This window comes from Mytilus galloprovincialis, chromosome 4 (assembly GCF_965363235.1).
Source record: "Mytilus galloprovincialis chromosome 4, xbMytGall1.hap1.1, whole genome shotgun sequence".
Taxonomy (NCBI): Eukaryota; Metazoa; Mollusca; class Bivalvia; order Mytilida; family Mytilidae; genus Mytilus; species Mytilus galloprovincialis.
This window is the reverse complement of record NC_134841.1, coordinates 90,073,854-90,095,379: the sequence shown is the minus strand read 5'-3', so window position 1 is coordinate 90,095,379 and position 21,526 is coordinate 90,073,854. Positions and strand designations below refer to the sequence as shown.

The 21,526-nt window shown below is 30.8% G+C and overlaps 1 protein-coding gene across 1 annotated transcript; it reads left to right on the top strand.

Moving 5' to 3' along the window:
- Positions 1–5,786: 5,786 nt before the first annotated feature.
- Positions 5,787–6,506, top strand: LOC143073350 (alpha-1D adrenergic receptor-like). The gene has a single exon (XM_076248813.1). The coding sequence runs from the start codon at positions 5,849–5,851 to the stop codon at positions 6,467–6,469; it is 621 nt and encodes a 206-aa protein (XP_076104928.1). The 5' UTR covers positions 5,787–5,848; the 3' UTR covers positions 6,470–6,506.
- Positions 6,507–21,526: the final 15,020 nt, after the last annotated feature.

Genomic DNA, 21,526 nt, shown 5'->3' with positions numbered 1-21,526 from the left:
GAATTAAATCAGCCTGTAACTTATACATGTATACAGATATACAGTTCATACAAAAACCAATGATTTCAAATATAAAATGCATTGCATTGAACTATAGAACTGATGTTAAACACACTTACTTCAGAGATGTATTATGGGATGGCACGTGGTTCTTTATAAAGTTTAATCAGTTCATTTTGACATTTGCAATGACATTTGAGCCGTCAAGTTTTCCTTCCTTCTTGTCTGGTTTGTGTCCGGTCCATATCTTTTGAACCGTTAAACCTGGGTTTTCCAAACTATTATATGAATATACATCATATAATAGGGGATGGTCATAAACTAAAATCATGTCACTGTGATACTGATCCAATCATAATGGAATCCTGTCCGCGACATATATAGCTGAAAAACTAAGGTTAACCAAACTTCAGATACAGAAGTCTGTTTCACAAAAAACTTAAGACAAGATTAATCGTAAGTCAACTGACTATTCATGACTTACGACCAGTTTTAGTCGTAAGATTTGTTGTGAAACTGACCCCAGATGCAAAATTAGAATGCGGTGATTTACAAACTAAAGTTAGGTCCCACGGTGACCTTTATTTTGACATTTGGGATTATATAATTTACAAACACTTTAATTTCTTAACGTATTTCTTTCTTACAACTGCATTTATTTTCACTCACATTTGTGCAGTCGAAAGGTTTGCAGTTAAAAATGCAAGCATTGATTTCTTACCAGTATTCAAAACTAAGATATATATAGATATTTATCAACTAATATGAAGGTGAAATTTGCGGCATTTAATTCGTCTAAACCTATATATATATATTTGTTTGTCATTCTGGAGGAGTTTTTGTGAATAATCTATTTCGTTAACAGAAAAGAAATTTATCTAATTTATTACAAATAATGCAATTTTCAATTTTTTGATTTTAAACAATATAAGACAGTCGAAATTCATATTTTAAAACTTAGCCTGTAAAGCTTTTGCTTTACTGGAATAATTCCTGACACCTCGCTGTTACTGAAATAATTATGTGTAACAGAGGCTTTCAATGATTTCAGTACATGCACAAGCTCCCTAATGCATATATTTTTCCTTCACAAGAACAAATTTATTAAATCCTGCAGAAAGTATGACGTATTAAGATTACTTTTGTCATCCGTACTCATACATGGGTAAACCTACTGCCGTATTTGTTTGTTATATGACGCCATTCCTTTGTTTGCTAGCTTTCAGAACATGTAGCTTGAATGATGATGCACTTAGTGGTAGGCGTGACACGATGGCAATCTTTTTGGTTGGAAGTCTGATATGTAGTTTGCTCAAATCGTCTTGATTAGACTTATACTTACTTATTTTTGGTTTCGGACACTTTAGAGTTTTCTTGCAGCACCGATCTATAGACGTGTCAATATGAATGTTGTTTAATTTGTGATAGACCCGCCATCTATTGATGATTTCGAAAGCATTAATACTTTGCGCAATATTTGTACCAAAATAGTAAAACTTCGAAGAATATTTAAAAACACGTAATCCTATTTAAAATACGGCTTAGGTAATATATACGCCTGAGGTAGAACATATATTGTATTTCAAATGTCTACGAAGAATTAAAAAATTGACAACTGAATGAATAGATATCCCCATATATTAAAGTATTTATAGTATGTCAACATACAGGCTCTTGACGTGGCCCTAGCACATACAACATGCTTTCTCTAAAATACTGACCAAATTTGCATCATCAATATGTCTACCGTATGCGATGGTTAAAACGGTAGGAAATTTAAAAGGTGGACATATCTCACGTTCAAGTTCACGAGGAAAATATCAAATTTGACACATTTTTGCGTACTTTTAGTTGCAAAACTAAAATGTGCATTGATCAATTGAGAAAGAAGTATTTTTTTCAATAGTTATTCATAATGTCTGCCTTTTGTAAGTGCAAATTGACTAAGAATAATAAGATATTGGTTTTCTAACAAGACTGAAAAAACGTTGACATCTCAGCTTCTATGGTCCTTTGATATTTTTTTAAAACTTTGCGCAATATTTGTACCAAAAAAATGGCCTTCATGATTATTCATACTCTTTTTTCGAAGCGTTTAGGTCCGTTAACTTGAAGGAAACAAACAGAGAAAGCGATTTCGGAAATTTGATTAAAAGGAGGATTAAAATCCAGTGATAACAATATTTATTAAATGAGTAATGAACTTGTGAATAATACGAACATCATTAGTTTCGAAAATATCTAACAAATGAAGAAAAATATGAAAATTGGGACCATTTTTATAAAAAATTCCAAAATTGTTACAACAATTTTTTTCTTTTCTCGCAAAAATTACTTCTTTTATTTTTGAAAAGTATTTTTTTTATACATTGACATGTTAAACGTACACATTTTTTTGCATTGTGACAACAGAAAATAAAGCTACATGTTAATTTTTCACGCTTCAACACTGTTGGTCATTTTTCAATTTGTAATTATTTCTCGATTTTAATTCAATTTTTATAAAAAATGCACCGTACGATTTTTTTACGACCGACCAAAAAAGGAAGATTAGATATTATACTACAACATATAAAAAATTCAGCTGTGTGTTAGGTGGGTGCATTAAAGTCACTAACTAAGCGTCTTTTCCCAAAATGTCACTTGCCTATATATGGTCATTTTTATAAATAAAATGTTTGCAAATGTTTGAATTATTCGAAATACTAAGGATTTTCTTATCCCAGGCGTATATTACCTTAGCCGTATTTAGCACAACGTTTTGGAATTTTGGGTTCTCAATGCTCTTCAACTTAGTATTTTTTTGGATTTCTAACTGTTTTGATTTGAGCGTCACTGATGAGTCTTAAGTAAACGAAACGCGTGTCTGGAGTATCATATTATATGCCTGGTACCTTTGATAACTATTTGTCTGGAGGTTACCTCGATCGATAAAAATGCGTTGTGAAAAAACAAAGTAAAAAAAAATGCATTAAGTCTTGTTTCTTTTGGACTGTTATAATTTGGTCAGGATATACAGTTTAGTATCTTATAAAACAAATATGAAAATTTGGATCAAACCAGTGAACATGAATTTTATAGCGAATGCTCTAAAATGCTTCAAACAATAAGATACTAATTCTGAATTCCACACTTCAGCATGAATATTTCAATTTCTGTTTATTGTATTCTTTTTTGTGTTGTTAACAACATATCATAGTCTGTTTCATGGTATTGGGCTATAAGCGGGCACTACACCATGTACTGGTATTTACTTTATTTTATAATTCAGTTAATTGACAAGGAGTTTAACTATAAAAAATAACCGTCTTCCCTCAAGAACTGTGTGACATTAAAATTCTTATTTGATATGTTGACATAAATTTTGGAATATTTTCCGCAGGGGATACATTAAAGAAATCAACCAGACAAGTTCATCATAGATATATCACGATTTAGAAAGAGCATGATAATTACCCAACGATTTTACCTGAAGCAAGATCTGGGTAGGAAATATATATGATTTCGGCGCACAACAGGTGTTTCTAGAAATAGACACAACACGCGTTTTTTTTTTATATAAGTTTCATCAGGTACATTTGTTTTCAAGAGTTAATAAAGACAACAGTTTACCTAGTTTTAGGAATACAGAAATTTTCAATCTTTTAGCCAAATAAAACTTATTTACGATATTTTGAATATCAGTAAATAACTGTTGCCTCTATTTAGTATTGATCAATAAAATATAAAAATGCAGTCAGTTTCTAGTCTAAAAAAGTTGACCTAACACTCGTTGTTACGACAAATATGTCCTGAACACGAAAATATTAATGATTTAGAATCATGAAAAGAGGCAAAAATTCGATTAATCAAAAGTAAAATCAGAAAAATACTGAACTCAGAGGAAAATTAAATCGAAAATTTCCTAATCACATGGCAAAATACAATGACAATACAATACAGACATGCTCCACTGATTTTATAGGTCAAATATAGCAGATCTTTTTACCAAAGTAACACAGTATATCAAAAACATATGCTGAATAGATCTGTAAACTTCTGTTAGTTTTGTACAGTTTGTAGCCTATGGATAAGAATGCTTGTTTTTCGTAGGAGAAATCATATAACCCAAAAAGAGCATATTGCGGAATACATACGGATTTGAACAGTAAACAGAAGACTTATGCAAATAATTTTCTAGTTTCAGAGTTATATATACAATTGATATAAAAAGTAAAATAAGAAATACTGAACTCTGAGGAAAATTTTAACGGAAAGTCCCTTATCAAATTGCAAAATGAAATGATAAAACATATCAAACGAATGGACAACGACTGTTATATTCCTGGCTTGGTACAGACATTTTCAAATGTAGAAAATGGTGGATTGAATCTGGTTTTATAGCGCTTAACCTCTCACTTGTATACCAGTTGCTTCAAATTCCATCACATTTTTAACGATGCGTGAACAAAACAGACACAATAGGCAAAACTATCAAAACAGGGATACAGCAGTCATCGCCGAGTCATAATCTCAATCAGAACAACAACAAACAAATATTTAATAAAGAAGTACAAACAAAGCAATATCAAATTTAACAAACGCGTTCATTGCTTACTTATTTTTTGTATTTTTAATCATAAAGGATTGAAATAATTGAAGTCCTGTGCCTGAATGGCTAGTGTAGAATCGCAGTGTAATTTAGAGGTTGAAAAGACAAGACAATCATAGTTTTGCAACTGGAAATTTTAAGGAATAAAAACCACTTTATTGCAACCATATTGACACTCTATATTGTACAGTGCCAAGATATTGACGTAAACTTCATATTTATTTTATTTGTATGTTAGTTATCTGAGTTATTTTAAGCTTTCTGAAACAGCTTTAAATTGTGCATATTGTTTAAGAGATTATGTTCATTTTATTGTTGCTCAGCAAGTCAATCGAATAAGATAGATCTATTATATTTTCTCTATTTAATCGACTTAAACATCCATAACGATAACTTGTTATTTTTCATTTGGTTTTCAAGACTGCTGCTATTTTTTCTTAAAACAAGAATTGAAAAATTCACAGTCTTGTTAAAGTTATTCATTTCTGAGTTACTAAAACAATGTCACTGGAATCAATTTCTGATTCCGATCTTACAGTAGAACGATAGACAGCTATGATTGTTCACATGCGATTCAAATATCAATACAACAACCGATACGTATAAGAAGTTTATAAAATAAATACGTTTTTTTCCCATAAATTTTCATTCTATCTATAATTTTGTATTCTTTGATGAGACGTATATATTAACTGTACAGTTAACTAAGGAGTTGTATACTGTAGAAGGCATGTACCACGCATGTTTGGATGAATCAGTAATAATCAATGACATTGTCAGTCGTAACTAATAGAATACTTTTCAAATATCGTTTCCAACGAAGAATGAAGCAAATACAGGAGAGGAATGAGTCTTTATAATAACTCAAGTTCTACTATTTTAAGTAAGGAATTTACATTTCCTACTTTAGAAGTACACGTTTCTGTGATTGTTGGAATAGTTTTAGGATTAATTATTATAGGGACAATTTTTGGAAATATTTTAGTACTACTTGCAGTATTTTATAACAGCCATTTAAGAAGTACTACAAATTTCTTCATAGTTAATCTTGCCGTTGCAGACTTACTTTTAGGTATACTAGTTTTACCATTTTCAGCTACTTTAGAAATACTCGGATACTGGCCATTTGAACGACAGTTCTGTGTTATATGGGCCGCTGTGGATGTTTTATTGTGCACGGCTTCGATAACTACTCTATGCGTCATAAGCGTTGACCGATATATTGGAGTCACTCGACCCCTAAGACACTCATCGATCATGACAGAATCACGAGCTTTCATAGTAATAGCGGTCGTATGGATATTATCTGCGACAGTTTCCCTAGGGCCTTTACTCGGATGGAGGAAAGAACCTGGTCCTGACTCCCGGATATGCATTGTCAATGACGACAAAGGTTACGTCATATTTTCGGCTGCGTTCTCGTTTTACATCCCAATGATAACAATTGTGCTGCTATATTACCGAATTTACCGCGAAGCTGTGAAGCACACTCGCTGCCTTATGGCTGGTGTCAAAATCTCTAAAGACCAAGAGACCATAACTCTACGGGTTCACATAGGAAGACATAACAGTCACGGTGTTGTCCAAAGTGTACCTTGTCGAACAAATGGGCACTCAGACCATGTCATGTATTTTTCATCTCGTCCGAATTTTAAACAGAATATTTCCAATAAAATTGCCAAGTTTAAAAGAGAGAAAAAAGCAGCGAAAACATTAGGAATTGTGGTTGGTGTATTTGTTCTGTGCTGGTTTCCATTCTTTTTCTGTTTACCTTTAGGTAAGTTCTTTATATTGTACAATTACATGGTCTATCTGAAGATATTACATACTGTAAAAAAATCAATCACAAAATTGAATTTTGGAAAAGATATAAACTAGTATAATATTGATATTAATACATGTACTTAAAGTTAAGTTTTAGCTAAACTGATATTTTTGTGGTAAGAATTGCTTTTATGTATACTTGATCATATATTTGTTTTATACTTATTTTCCGTTGTTGAAATAATTGCCTTAATTTCAATTGACTAAAGAAACCACAGAGTCATTTTTTCCCGGAGATATTTATTTTTAACCAGTTTTCAGTTACATAATATAAAAAAAGAAGATGTGATATGATTGCCAATGAGACAACTGCCCACAAGAGACATGCATTATACTTATAATATCAAACCGCAAACATTGTTAACTTGGCTATATGACAACTTATAACTCACCATAAGAAATTATTATTATCCTGTGCATCTTTGAACTTGAATTCAAGGAGTTGGTTAACGTACACATAGTTTGGCCTTTAAAAATCTAAAAATCTGATTAAACAAGGGATATAGTTACGATACTGTTGTCAGGTCATTAAAGATTGCATATTTTGGCGTTAATATTGATTCACTTATAGGGTCTTTGCATCGGAACTAAACACATTTATTCAAAAACCAGTTGTTGGCATGACACGGGTTATGTTCTTCTCATATATGTTATGATGGTATGATACTAAAACCCTAACGGGAAGGATTGTGCCTGATGTTCATATGATGAAATCATAATCTTTCAGTCAGTTTAATTGAAGTCTGGAGCTGGCATGTCAGTTAACTGCTAGTAGTCTGTTGTTATTTATGTATTATTGTCATTTTGTTTATTTTCTTTGGTTACATCTTCTGACATCAGACTCGGACTTCTCTTGAACTGAATTTTAATGTGCGTATTGTTATGCGTTTACTTTTCTACATTGGCTAGAGGTATAGGGGGAGGGTTGAGATCTCACAAACATGTTTAACCCCGCCGCATTTTTGTGCCTGTCCCAAGTCAGGAGCCTCTGGCCTTTGTTAGTCTTGTATTATTTTAATTTTAGTTTCTTGTGTACAATTTGGAAATTAGTATGGCGTTCATTATCACTGAACTGGTATATATTTGTTTAGGGGCCAGTTGAAGGACGCCTCCGGGTGCGGGAATTTCTCGCTACATTAAAGACCTGTTGGTGACCTTCTGCTGTTGTTTTTTTCTATGGTCGGGTTGTTGTCTCTTTGGCACATTCCCCATTTCCATTCTCAATTTTATGAAATGTCCAATTGTTTCAGTTTAAACATATTCTAACTATTGTGTTTTAGTAACGTAAATGTGACGTCATATTGAAAGGAAATTTTGTAAAAAAAAAACCTGATTTTTGGCAGAATTCTGCAAATGTATGATAATTTTCTGAAAAATTAACAGTGGAGCCACCATTCACCCTCAAATACTTTTGCCAAATATTCTTTGAATACTCTATTGTTTATTTTTCAATAATCATTTCAATATGGGATTTCTAGGGATGGCGCCACATACAAAATCATCGAAAGGGTGGGAAAATTTCGGATTTACATTTTTTTTTAAAGAGAGGAGAATATGTTTATTAATGTGAAACAGATATTCAATTTTTTTTTTATACTACGAAATATCATATATGTGGCAATGCATATAAAATTGAGAATGGAATTAGGGAATGTGTCAAAGCGACAACAACCCGACCGAAAAGTAGACAACAACCGAAGGCCACCAATGGGTATGCTTTTATTGGCGTTGCTGGCTCTACAAACGAGCATTCTAAAGGGGAGTAGTTACAAACAGAGTTTGTAAATACTTTAACTTTGGAGGATACTTATACAAGGAAACGTCGATTGGAAACTATGAATTTGAAAACATAATTACTGTAACTTTAAGAACAACATAACGCATTAATCTTGGTAATTTTTTTACTTGTAAATTTATTTTTGCAAATATTCTTGAAGAATAACTCCTTCTACGTAATTAGGGTATCTTGTGTAATCAATTTCCAAAAGAAAAGTTGAGTTACAAACAAAAGTGTTTTACTTGAGTTTTAGTTTAGGAATCGAAATAAAGTTATGTCACTAATTATCATGATCGATGGCAAAGATAGTGACCGCACTGAGAGATAGCTGTCAAAGCCAAAACTAGTTAAATAGGTTATTAAAACATTTGTGTCTGAGGAAAACTAAAAAAAATGTGAAGCATAAAGGTGTTAAAAACGGTATAGCACATTTTTTTTACAGAGATGATGTTTACTAAGCCAGAATATTTTGAAACGATCCGGGAAAACTTATCGAATCTTTAGATAAGCGTATTCTTAAAGGTTACCCATATTCAGCACTGTAAATATCTATTAGATATTTGAATATTGTCTTTATTGGGACTAATATTGATTTTGTTATCAGTAAACTAAAATCAAACTAAAGATTTTATACATATGCACATTCATGGGTCTACAATTTCCCGATACCTGTATCTTGGCATTGCACAACGTCATGTTATTCTCTGATTGTTTATGATGTCTTTATACTAAATCTATTGGATGCTGTATGTCTGCTGAGTGATATTTTAGGCATTACTGAATGACCTCTTCAAAAGTGGTTATTGTCTTTCAATTAGCTCTCAGTAACTACGAGTACTCTCAGATCTGTACTTAGTGTCTTTTTGTTGTGGGGTGTATTTGTATCCTACCACGTCCACTCTGCGTATTGTAAGATGTATTTTTTTATTTGTATCCATCTAATGAGACTGATTTCTATAGTTTGTTCTTATGGTGTACTGTCAAACCACTGTTCCAAATTAGGGATACGGTTGTCACTTTCAAACGAGTTTAAAGCCGCCACATTCTGTATGTGTCTTTCCCATTTCAAGAGCATTAAGTTCAGTGTTTGTCGTATGTGATTGTGTGACAATTTGTTTTTCGTCCATCATTTTTAAAATAAATTATGCCGTTAGTTTTCTTTTTTTTTAAATTATTTTACAGTTTTGATTTCGGGCCTTTGCAGTTCTGGCTTTGTCATTGTTGTATGTAATGCAATGACCAAAATGTGTTGATTTCGGTGTCATTTGATCTCTTGTGAAGACTCATTTGTAATCATACCACAACTTCTTATTCTTATATTAATCATGTATCAAAACTGTAAAAAATGTGAGAATTAAGTAATATTGCGTAATATATAATAAGGAGAAATGGTATGATTGCAAATGAGAAAATTATCAGGCAGAGTCAAAATTAATTGAATTTAAACAACTATATTTATTATACGGCTTCAACCATTAACAAAACCAATAATGTATAGTCAGTTATAAAAGGCCTGATATCATAAAATTTGACACAATTCATACTACAAAAGACAACAACATAATTCATGACAAAACAAATAACGTTAATAACTATGACAAACAGGAACTAACAACAAACACTAAATAACAGACTGTTTCAAGGTTATTTGACGTATCTAATATTTGGTCAGTACCGATATCGTGGGTCGATTGGCAACGTTTTTGAAATGCGAAAGTGAAAGATTATTTTGATTTTTTCACCAATAATCAATAAAAATCAAGAAATACAGATTTACATTAGTGTAGTGTAAACTTGTTTTAACATGACAAAGCTAACAGTCTCCTATTATAAACAAATACCAACACCAACTAAAGGCATACAATACCACCAATACTGGTATTGTAAATACTAATTAGTGATATATTTTTTCATTTCCTAACTATCTTATTTTAGACTTGTTTAATCCGATGAATATCACTAAAAGCTTAAATCTATCGAGAGTCGATTTATGATATTACTGAAGGTACGAAACTGAAAATAAGAACTATGTTTTGTAGCAACAAAAAAGAGAAAAAATAATATCAACTTGACATAAAAGTCGTACGACTTGTTACAGATAACCTTTCAGATTGTTTAATTCCGCGTAACACAATTAAGGTTGTTCCTCAGCATGAATGTATATTCATGTCTAATGAAAATCTAGGTCTATCAAAAGAGTTATAAATACTCATTACATCTACTGATCGAAATATATACATTAAATAAACACTCCATAATTAGTATTTTAAGTTTCTGATTATTCCTCTTCTAGCAAATACAATGAACGAATTCCCAATACAGTTAATGACTTTCTTGCATATTTACATAAAAGATTACTACAGTGTTATGTTTAATTTCGCGGAAAATTACATTTTAGTATTGTTTGAATATTCCAAAGGCCAATAATGTCATGTTACTGTGCTCTGAAATCTCTGTAAATAATTCATTCACAACTTTGTAATCACTTTTGCTGTATAACAAACACGTCCGTAATTTATTTGTAAATTTGTACTTAAAATCCGTTTCGTGTGAGTACGCGCTGGTATAGTAGATTTTGTTTTTACCATATTCATGCAGAATATGGTTTACTTTATTGAACTTGTTTAAATATTCTTTGTACGCACAACTCCTCAATAAGATCAATTCTTCAGTGGTTGTTTCTCAATAAAAAAAAATCAATTAGGCAGCACTTTTGTATTGACATGAATTATCATTGATGTATATAGTCATAATTATAAATTCACTGTTTTCAATTTTTGAAAAGCTAAGACCCTTTTTTTACCTCGGGAATAGATTTAGCAAAACTTTTAGGAGTTTTTTGTTATCAATGCTCTTCAACTTCGTACTTTTTAGGACTTATTTTACATGGTTTGATTCGAGCGTTACTGACGAGTCTTTTGTAGACGAAACGCGCGTCTGGCGGAAATATAAAATTTCATTCCTGGTATCTATGATGAGTTTATTTTTTGATTCAATTCGTTGGATTTTGAAGACGCATTAGGTTTTAAAAGCAGATTAATTAAAACCACAGTTTTATTTTTGTTAGAAATCATACAGTTAAACTTTGAATTTGTCAGCTACCAAAATAACCATTACATTTTAGAATTGTTTTTGTTAAGTGAGTCATTTTTAATTTGGTTGTGCGTTTTCATATTTAGTTGTTTTTCCTAGCTTCAAAACATTTTGACTGTTTATCTTAGTATCTTGCTATTCCAGTTCTGCTACTTAATGTATTGCGATGTAGCTTTGAATCTTATTGTCTTGATAACATAGTATTGTATTGTTATATCCTAACAATAGAGCTGTGTATCGCAATGTCTTAACAATCTGACACTGTATACAAGTTACACAATTTGTTTGTGTAACTTGTATACAGTGTCTTGATAATCTATTTCAGTATTTAACAATTTTTTACAAGCTGTTGGTGAAGAAAAGCTGATCATTTTGTACGGATAAATAATGAACAATCTTTTCCGCATTTGAAACAAATATGGTCTGCTTTGATTTAATGCTAAAAGAAGATGAAAATGTGCATGTCAGTTCCATGGCAAGTGGTCTATTTAAAAATACCATTTGTATAACTATTTAAAGTTTTTACTTTAATTCATTGAGTTTCGACTGAGAAATTATATTTCAACAGATAGCTTATTTTAAATTACTTCTGAAATAATCTAAATGGAACCAACAAAGAGATAAGTTAATTGATGTGATGCACATGGTGCAATCTGTTTTCCTAAATAAGTCTATTGATAAACTTTAATTTGTCATTTTGACATTTTATAATCTAAATTGCATTATGGGTAATAATTGAAATACGTACTGAATAACATAATGATTTCATAACAACGTCTAATTCCATGGAAATTCAGCCAATGACATGATATGATTTTCATTTTTGGTACGAACAATGCAATTACTCATAATTCTTAACATTCTAAAACGGCGAATTAAAGAACTCTTTTCAGCTGATAGAAAAAAAAAAAAAAACAGCAGCAAATTTAAGCAATCAATACAGACCTATACAATAGCCGAATTATTGGATACACAAAAGTAGCTTTTTGTGTAAAAAAAGGTATTATATAAAAGCCCAAAAGTCCAATCAAAGGACATCTGATATGGAAAGCCGACGTATCAATTCAACTCTTTGTTCAGTTTAATCTACTTTGCAATTTTGACCCTGTTAGAAAGAAGATAAATGTAAAACTGACATATCTTTCTAATTATTGCCTATCATACTTAAATCTAACACTTTTGTTGACATATCTTCTGATTCGATTTCATAGACCTATTCAATATAGATACATACATAGTGTATTACAACGACATAATTTGGTCATTGTCAAAAGCCGTTCCGTGACCCTAAGTCGTAGTTTATGTGTCATTTTGGTTTCTTGTGGCGAGTTGTCTTATTGTCAATCATACCACATCTTCTTATTTTTATATGATGAATACTAGTCTCATTGACAATCATACCACATCTCATTATTCTCTTAATAATGACAACACGATATATTATTATCAATTAAAAGAAATCACAGATAAGATTGGAATATGATTGTCATTTTTCCTACTCAATCTTTGAATCTTTATATGAAATCATGAATGCCAGTCTAGACACACAACATACAGAGTATAAGATGACAAAATAGATGTATTAAATATAATATATATATTTCCTCACGATAAGCCTTTACAAGATCAGTTTTGATATAAATATCACAAAACAAATACTTTGCCCACACGAAGTTACCGACATTCTATTTTTTGTTCTTATAACAAGAAGTTTTTGGAGTCTTTGTTCACTCCTTGGTTTTGATTGTTATTGTCTTAAATATTCACAAGCTTTGATGAGTGTTTAGTATGACTATAACTTGTCACATCTGTTCTTGTACTATAAGCAACAAAATTATTTATTATGTAAAAAGTATTTCCGCATTCCATTACTATATACCTTACAACTAATTTTTTTTCATTTACCTTATGATTGTCTTTCTGATATTGTTTAACATATTTCATTGATTTTATATTGACATTGTGTTATAGATCAAATGTATCCCCTAATGCATGTATTTTGATTGAATCAAGTCATTTCAATTGATATTTTATAGTATGTCTTTCTATGTTGTGATGTTAAAATATTGTTTCAAAAAAGGAAGAAGGTTTGGTACCATTAAAACGTTAAAACCCGCTACATTTGTTTGCACCTATCCTAAGTCAAGAACCTGGTGTTTATCAGTTGTCGTTTGTTGATGGGATTCATAAGTGTTTCTCCTTTCTCGTTTTGTTTTTATAGATAAAACCGTTTGTTTTCCTGTTTGAATGGTCTACACTAGTCATTTTTTGGCCCTTTATAGCTTGTTATTCGGTGTGAGCCAAGGCTCCGTGTTGAAGAATGTACTTTGACTTATAATGGATTACTTTTGCAAATTGTAACTTGGATAGAGAGTTATCTCATAAGCGCTCATACCACATCTTCTTATATCTATTGGAAATCGTAAAATACCAAAGTAATATTGATCATATTACCTCATAAGTGTTATTGTTTCTTTTATTAAAACGTAACCTCATTATATGCGATGTATTTGATCAAAAAAAGAAATTAAACAAACAAAAATAAAAACATCACACATTCAAGAATTTTACAGATCATAAAATAAAGTGTCAAAACGACTATATATCCAAGTGTCACCACGGAAATTGATTGATGGCCCCTTAGTTAAAATACCCTTTGAGAATTATTTATAGCAGTCTCATTAATTTCATAACAATCAGTCGATAACTGGACCCAATTTACCACACATTTTCTACACGCGTCAACAACTGTCTGGGCACCGGATGATTTAAATTACATAGTTCATTACGATTTTATAATACTATCCTATTAGGGATTTGGTTACATATCCCGCGAGGTTGTTGATAAAAATTCTAATATATAGAAAGCGGAGAAAAAACAATGTTGATGAAAAAAAAAAATGAAATGAACTGTCACAAAAAACTCCCACACCAATAAGAAAAGAAAGTTTTTTTTATAATTTTGACCGTTCTCGAATATTTTACCACGGATATATTTCATTCGTTGTATCTACTATTTTTTTATTTGTTCTATTGTAATACCACTGAATGCGATTTATTGCCGAATACTTCCTTTTCATGTGCAACTGTATGTTATCACTTGCATGAACTCGAGTCAATTTTGAGCTTGTCTTGCAGTTTCATAATTTAGCCTTTAACGTTGTTTTTGACAATTTACAGACATCTACATGAATCTTGTTTTGTTCGCTAGTTGTTTTTTGTGTTTGCTGCTCTCTTATTAACATATATCGCATATCTACTTTTAATTAATAAAGCATTTTTACATGTTGCTCTCAAAAATGCAAATAAACTGTTACCTATGATCGATGATATGAACCATAAACAAGAAACGGATTGCGGCATTCCTTTTCCAATAAACTATGGATTATATTTGAATTAGTTAATTATACTGCTTTCAAAGACAAATATATTATTAGTTCCAAGTTCAATGCTTTACATTTATGCGACTTTAAGTATATACAGAAAAAAAATAAGCTCTATTGATTTTTTTTATTTTTCTAAACAAATTGACATTTTCGAACCAATTTGTCATATAATTGAAATCTGTCATCTGCCACATTCACAGTTGTCAAGGATTAATTCCTGTTATTAGCTCAATCTTTGAAACAAAACACGATCCTTTACGATCAAATAAAATCTCGACTGAATTCAATTAAAAACTATCTTTAACAAAGGACGCTCTGATAATAGGCGATCGTATTTTTGAACAAATGAAAAACAACTTTTTGATTACATTACTTACTTAGTTAAATACATTTCATACTTGAAAGGGGTTAGCTTACTAAAGTTCTTCAATGCATCAAATACCAACTAATATAAGTTTTTTTTTCCGGTGAATCCTTTCATGTGCGTTTGCCTCATAGTGACTGTGCACATATATGTAAAAATCAAAAGGTGAATAGTACACTCATTGTATCAAGGGTGAAAATAGTGTATAGATAATTATTATGGATAATTATTGATTCTTCGATATTTTAGCTGTTAAAAGTTGTTTATTAAGAACAACTATGCAAAAGTATTACTTCTTAGAAATGATGGCTGTTCTAAATTACAAATTTAAAAAAAATTAAAAAAAATTTAAAAAAATCAAAACAAATCGTGAACGACATTAAAGCAACAGTTGATTACCGATGTTCGAATCTCATTAAAACGTATTTCAAACAAGAGACCACGTATATACCTAATGTGTTCTAGCTGTGAACTATTGATAAAAGTAAAATCACAAAAATACTGAACTCCGAGGAAATTTTAAAAGCAAAGTCCTTAATCAAACACATCAAATAAATGAATAACAACTGTCATATTTGTGACTTGGTACAGGCATTTTCTTATGTAGTGTTGACGGGATAAAATCTGGTTTTATAACTAGCTAACACCTCACTTCAATATGTATATATATATATACTTATTGGTGGGCAGTAAAGTAAAAAACACACAAAAACAGCCTAATACATGTCATGGTGCATGACCCGACGTGCAAATACCTTCTATTAATCATTTCTTCCTAAGTTTTTACAAAGACTGTCATGTTTATCAAAAAAAAAATGTATTTCCAATTTATAAAGCACAGAAAACTTTCAATTTTTATTTCTATCTCTATTCGCTATTCCCGTTTTTAAAGCTGAAGGTATTGTGAATAAACACGGTTTAATTCCGACAGAAATAGGCAATAGGATAGAAATTCATCACCACAAAGTGTTAGGACAATGATATTTGAAATATCTACGGAGACTTCATGTTATAGCATATATTTTGAAGAAGAACAAACTAATAGGAATGAATACTTTGAATTGTTCAATGTGTTTATTAAAATGTATTTTTTCCTCATGTTCAATTGAATGGTCGACTGCATCAGTTTCTTCACTTCATGATAAAAAACACAACTTAAACAAGAAAAGTTGGATAACTTATTATAACAATGCTGGATGTTTTGATGTTTGATCGACAAGACATAAGTCTATTTTTTGCAATCAATATTTCAACAAGCAGTCGGTATTCAAATGTGTATTTATTGTGCTTCTTTATAGATAATATTGTTTTAATTCACACGAAGCCAACTTCATTACTAACTAAATAAAGATTATCTTTTTAAGTTCTATAGGTCACATTTAAATATTTTGAGACGGCCGCTCAATTACCTTAGCTGTATTTGGCAACACTTTTGGGAGTTTTGGATCTCAATGCTCTTCAACTTTGTACTTTGTTTGGCTTTTTAAAACTTTTTTGGATTCGAGCGTCACTGATGAGTCTTTTGTAGACGAAACGCGCGTCTGGCGTATATATAAAATTTAGTCCTGGTATCTATGATGAGTTTATTTACATCACTTTCATTTAAGAGAATGCTTACAACTAATATTCCATTATCAAAAGCTATAATTTTGGTAATTATTTGTTTTTCCCTATAATTTGACAACATGACGACTGAAATGAAACCATGTCTTCAATATCATTATTGTAGGCTTTCTATTTCACCATGCTTTTAATATTGGAAAATGTATGAACCAATTCTCGAATATAACTGTTGTTTTCTTTCCGTTCTGTTTCTAAATACCATTTGATTTTGTTAGTTTTATTGAATTTTTAATATACTTTGAGGTCGATATTTTTGTTGTACCTTTTTATTTCTCAATTGATACATGTATATAACACCTACGTATGATGCTATGGAAAGGAACTAATTGACACCTATGCGACCTAAAATCTTTTTAACAGGGTTATAAGGAAGAAAATGTTTGAAATTGGAACTATATATGTTTGACGTCGTTATCATGAATGAACAGTATTTTACGAATTTTCAGATTTCTACTTTCACAAATAAGACGCACAAACGCATTTTTAGCACATCTACCTTCTATTAGAGCATTTGCATTAATCAAGTATTTGCTGGCGTATCTGTATCGACGTATCGTATAACACGTATATGAGGAAAAGATAAATTAAGTCAAGTTGGTCCCGAGGAAAATATTATATTATGCATTTTATTTTAATTGAGATCGGGTAAAATCATTATTGTAAACAAATCTGTTCGATACGTATACGTCGATCCGTGCACGTATCCTGATACGTGAATAATGCAAATGGTCTGTTTGTGCCTGTTCAAAGTGAAGTGTCTGTAATTCAGTCGTGTCGTTGACTACTATTGTTCATTTTTGATTTTGATTTTTTGTTTGTTGTTTTGTATATTAAATAATTAAGCAAGTAGTTTTCTCGTTGACTTGTTACACATATTGTTTCAGTTTATGGTTATGTGGTATATTTTAATAATACGATTAACCTTTGTGCAGCCATACATATAGAAGAGCATAAAACTTATGATTTATTATTTATATGCTTTGAAGTTATTTCAACCTACGAAATGTTACTTTTTACAATAAAGGTGTATGCAAGTAGCTCTTTGAAAAAAAAAAAAAAAAAAAAAAAAAAACAGATTCGATTTTCTTTTTTAACAACACAAATTTAATCATGCTAATAACGATACACGAATCAATATTTTAACGTGGTTTATTTGAATACTTAAATATTTATTGCAGACATCGTTGATTAGATTTCAATACTTTTTTTTCTATATTTCATTACACATTTGAAAAGCCCTAGACTTACCAAAATTACAGTTAATTCCATGTAATCAGGCGTTAAGGGTATCTTAAAATGTTTTTTCTTTCATATCTCGGTTTAATACAACAGATTGAATAAATCCTTTATTTTGATAACCATTCAAATAAAAGTATTAATGGATTATCTCTCAAAAGATAGAAGTATCAACTATTGAAAACGCTGCAAATACAATTGCCCTTTATGAACCTAGGCAAAGGAAGTAAATGCTGTATTTGCTTTTATCACCATCTCCATAACTTTATAGAATAGTATATTTGTAATTAATATTCGCTAATTGTATTCATACAGACTTGCTTAACTTTAGTTTCGTTATTCCTATCCACCATGAGTATTTCTATTCTGTTGAGTTTGTTTCTTTGAGGTTGAATACTTTACCTTTTTAGTTTTTCCTTACAATTCAGATTTACCGTTTAAGATATTTTTCTTTACATGCTTAAATTGACGTCTTCTCTGGTTTGTCTTACAATCGTTTGTGTTTGTGCCGTGTGTTCTTTCTAAACCATTGTTGCATTGTATTATAACAAATCTGTTTACCTAGTTTCTTATTTGTTTTGTTGAGAAAAACACATAAAATTTCTATATAATGCTCAAGAGTGCACAAAGAGTAACATAATTTAACATCCATATCAGATAAACTAACTCAATGAAAGTTATTTTCATTCTGCTCAATTTGTTTTAATGATTGGCAATAATAAAAAACCAATATAGGCATGTTTGGACGAATGAAACTATTAATACAGACTGGCACTTTAATGGATGGAATGTACTCTTATTTATTTTATTCTCTTGTTATGATGGAAATGTATATGCTAATTCTGTAGAAATAACAATTGCTTTAAAGTCGTATTTTCTGATTATAACGATTGAGGACCTATATGCTTTTTTAAATGATAAAGTAAAGGATACACTTTAAATACATAACAAGTAAATCAAATTTGATACCAGTCGAAACTTTGAAATGTTATTCTCTTGTTATGATGGAAGTGTATATGCTAGTTCAGTAGAAATAATCCAATACAATTGTCTTAAAGTCGTAATTTTCTAAATATTACGATTGAAGACCGGTATGTTTTCTTTGGTGAAAGAGTAAATGATACAATTTAAATACATTGAATAGTCAAATCATATTTGATACCGGTCGAAACTTTGGATACTACGCTGTTCGAAATTCATAAATTGATATGAGAAAAAACTAATCCAGGTTACAAACTAAAACTGAGAGAAACACATCAAATAAAAGAGGAGAACTACGAAACAACAGAAACACAACATTAAAATGTAACACACACAGAATGAAAGTATAATGTAACAATGGCCATTTTCTGGACTTGGTATAAGACATTTTGAGAAAAAAAATTTACACTGTTTGCGAGACAGCAGATCAAGGAACAATTTTAGTTTTCATATGAAATGCGTACCCTATATAAGTTTACACCACCTAGATACATGTCTTCATTAAGTAATAAAGACTAATGTCTAAATAAAATGAAGCACTATTTCCCATGGCTATGTCGTGCTTTGGCCATGTCGTGCTTTGACATTCAATTAATCATTATTATTAGCGTGTCATTGCATAACAAGGTCATTGTATTCTTACATTATAATTCCAAAAAAGCATCATTAATATAGAATTCATAGGATTTTGTACAGTCGTTACTTCATTATAAATAGTAATATTTGTCACGAACAATCATAAAGCAGATCAAACGAAAAATGTTGTGTTACAGTTACATTTTCGAATGTCCCTCTGGTATATTTTGCCTCTCTTTTGTATAATATTACAAAATCCTAACTTCAGATTTAATTTGCGAGTCTTTCTAACTGATGTTTGAATCTGCAAGTTTTATAGGATAAAGACAGGATACCAGAACTACCGACCTTCAAAGGAAATCAGGTATTGATTTTAAAACAAAATATCAGTCATTTGCTTAAAAATGTTTGTGTTTCATGATTGTATGATTAAAAATTTGCGTTTTGTATTTTAAAAAAAATTAAGCATTTAAAACTTCATAAATTGCTCATTTCGTTTTCTAGCACATGATTGGTACTGCTACTGAAGAGTCAGTACTTCTCTGCTAAATATTGTATATACCTTCATATATGAAATTCCATGTTTTCCAATTAAGTAATTATTTTAAATCTTGGGTTCTTATTCCTTTAGGAAAGGGTACCTTGTGTAAACTCGGACATAATTGTATATTCACGTTTGGTTTAAGTGCTTTTCAAGTATTGAAGTACTTTTAGAATTCAAGGCCTTTTAAGTTTTAGGTTTGATCTCATTTGTGTAATGAATTTATCAAATTGAACTTGAATTAATTGAAAACAGTAAAGTATGGTGTGTATTTTGTCGTTTATCTACATCTACATTGACCTGGTTTTTGGTAAAAGACAAAGCAATTATTTCAATTAACTAAAATAAACCTTGCAATGTTCTGTAATAACTTTTGTCAGATAACATTATTTCAAGGCTCGAGTTTCCTATAATGGATATTTTGACAGAGGGTTCAAAATATTTATGTAAGACTTGCAAACATTTTATCTTTGTATCGCAGATTATCCATGTGATCGCGTTATAGTCCTCTTTTCTCAACTGGTACATTTATAAGTGCTACATATCACCAGATATATTATTAACATGAGCAACTGACAGATGATGCCAGTGGAGCAGAAAGTGCAGAATACCTTTTTAAGACGCGTGTCACTCTGCTTGGTGTCTTCCGTCTTTCGTTTAAATGCATTGAGTAAATTAAAGTGTGCTTTGAGCTGAAGTCACGATGGCAAGCATATTGAGCAAATTAAATGCCAATAAAATGGGTGTACTTGTTTATTTATGTAATGCATTTCAAACCTTTTACAGCTATTAACAATTGTTCTCTTCAAGAAAGACCAGATCAGCAGGAAGTGATTTAGTTTAAACATATTTGTCTTTAGTGGATTGGGAAACAAGTTATTGCAACTTATATATATTAATCTGTTTCCACTTTCCGGTCGCGAGTGCTACCTTGTAGATGCATTAGCCTGCTCTTTTTCGAAATCTACAAGGGTGTCTTTTACGTGCAAGAGATTTCTTAACATGGATCAGCCATTTATCGTCCCCTTCCCAAGGACTACCATCATTTCTTAAGACCATACTCGCAAATGGTGTCAAGGCCTGGACTTTTCTCCCATGCACCGTTGTGTTAGTAGTCCGATGCGCTAACCACTACAACACGGCCCTTGACTTGATCTTGTTTCAGCAGAAAAAAACCTTAGGACTATTCCTTGTTTCCTCAACCTATTTGATCAACCTAATTTGAATGTTTTTGAAAAGAAAATAACTACAATACCGAAAATTTAAAACGGAAAAACTACAAAAATGCCAAAATCAAAATCTTGAACACATCAAAATAATTCGGAACCTTACAATTAGTACATTAAATGAATAAATTAACTTTCAACTAGAATTGACTCATCCTGTTTTGATATTTATGGTTTTTAAAATCCTCTTGTTTTATTTGGATATTTGACTCAAAAAACAATAATTAAAAAACAAAAAGAAAAATGAAACGAGTGTAACTTTCATTAAACACTTATTAACACTCAAATTTAAGCCTTTTTTATCAAAA

Bases quoted from the DNA above. Each gene is read 5' to 3' on its own strand.
- LOC143073350 (XM_076248813.1), top strand. From the start codon at position 5,849: ATGACAGAATCACGAGCTTTCATAGTAATAGCGGTCGTATGGATATTA.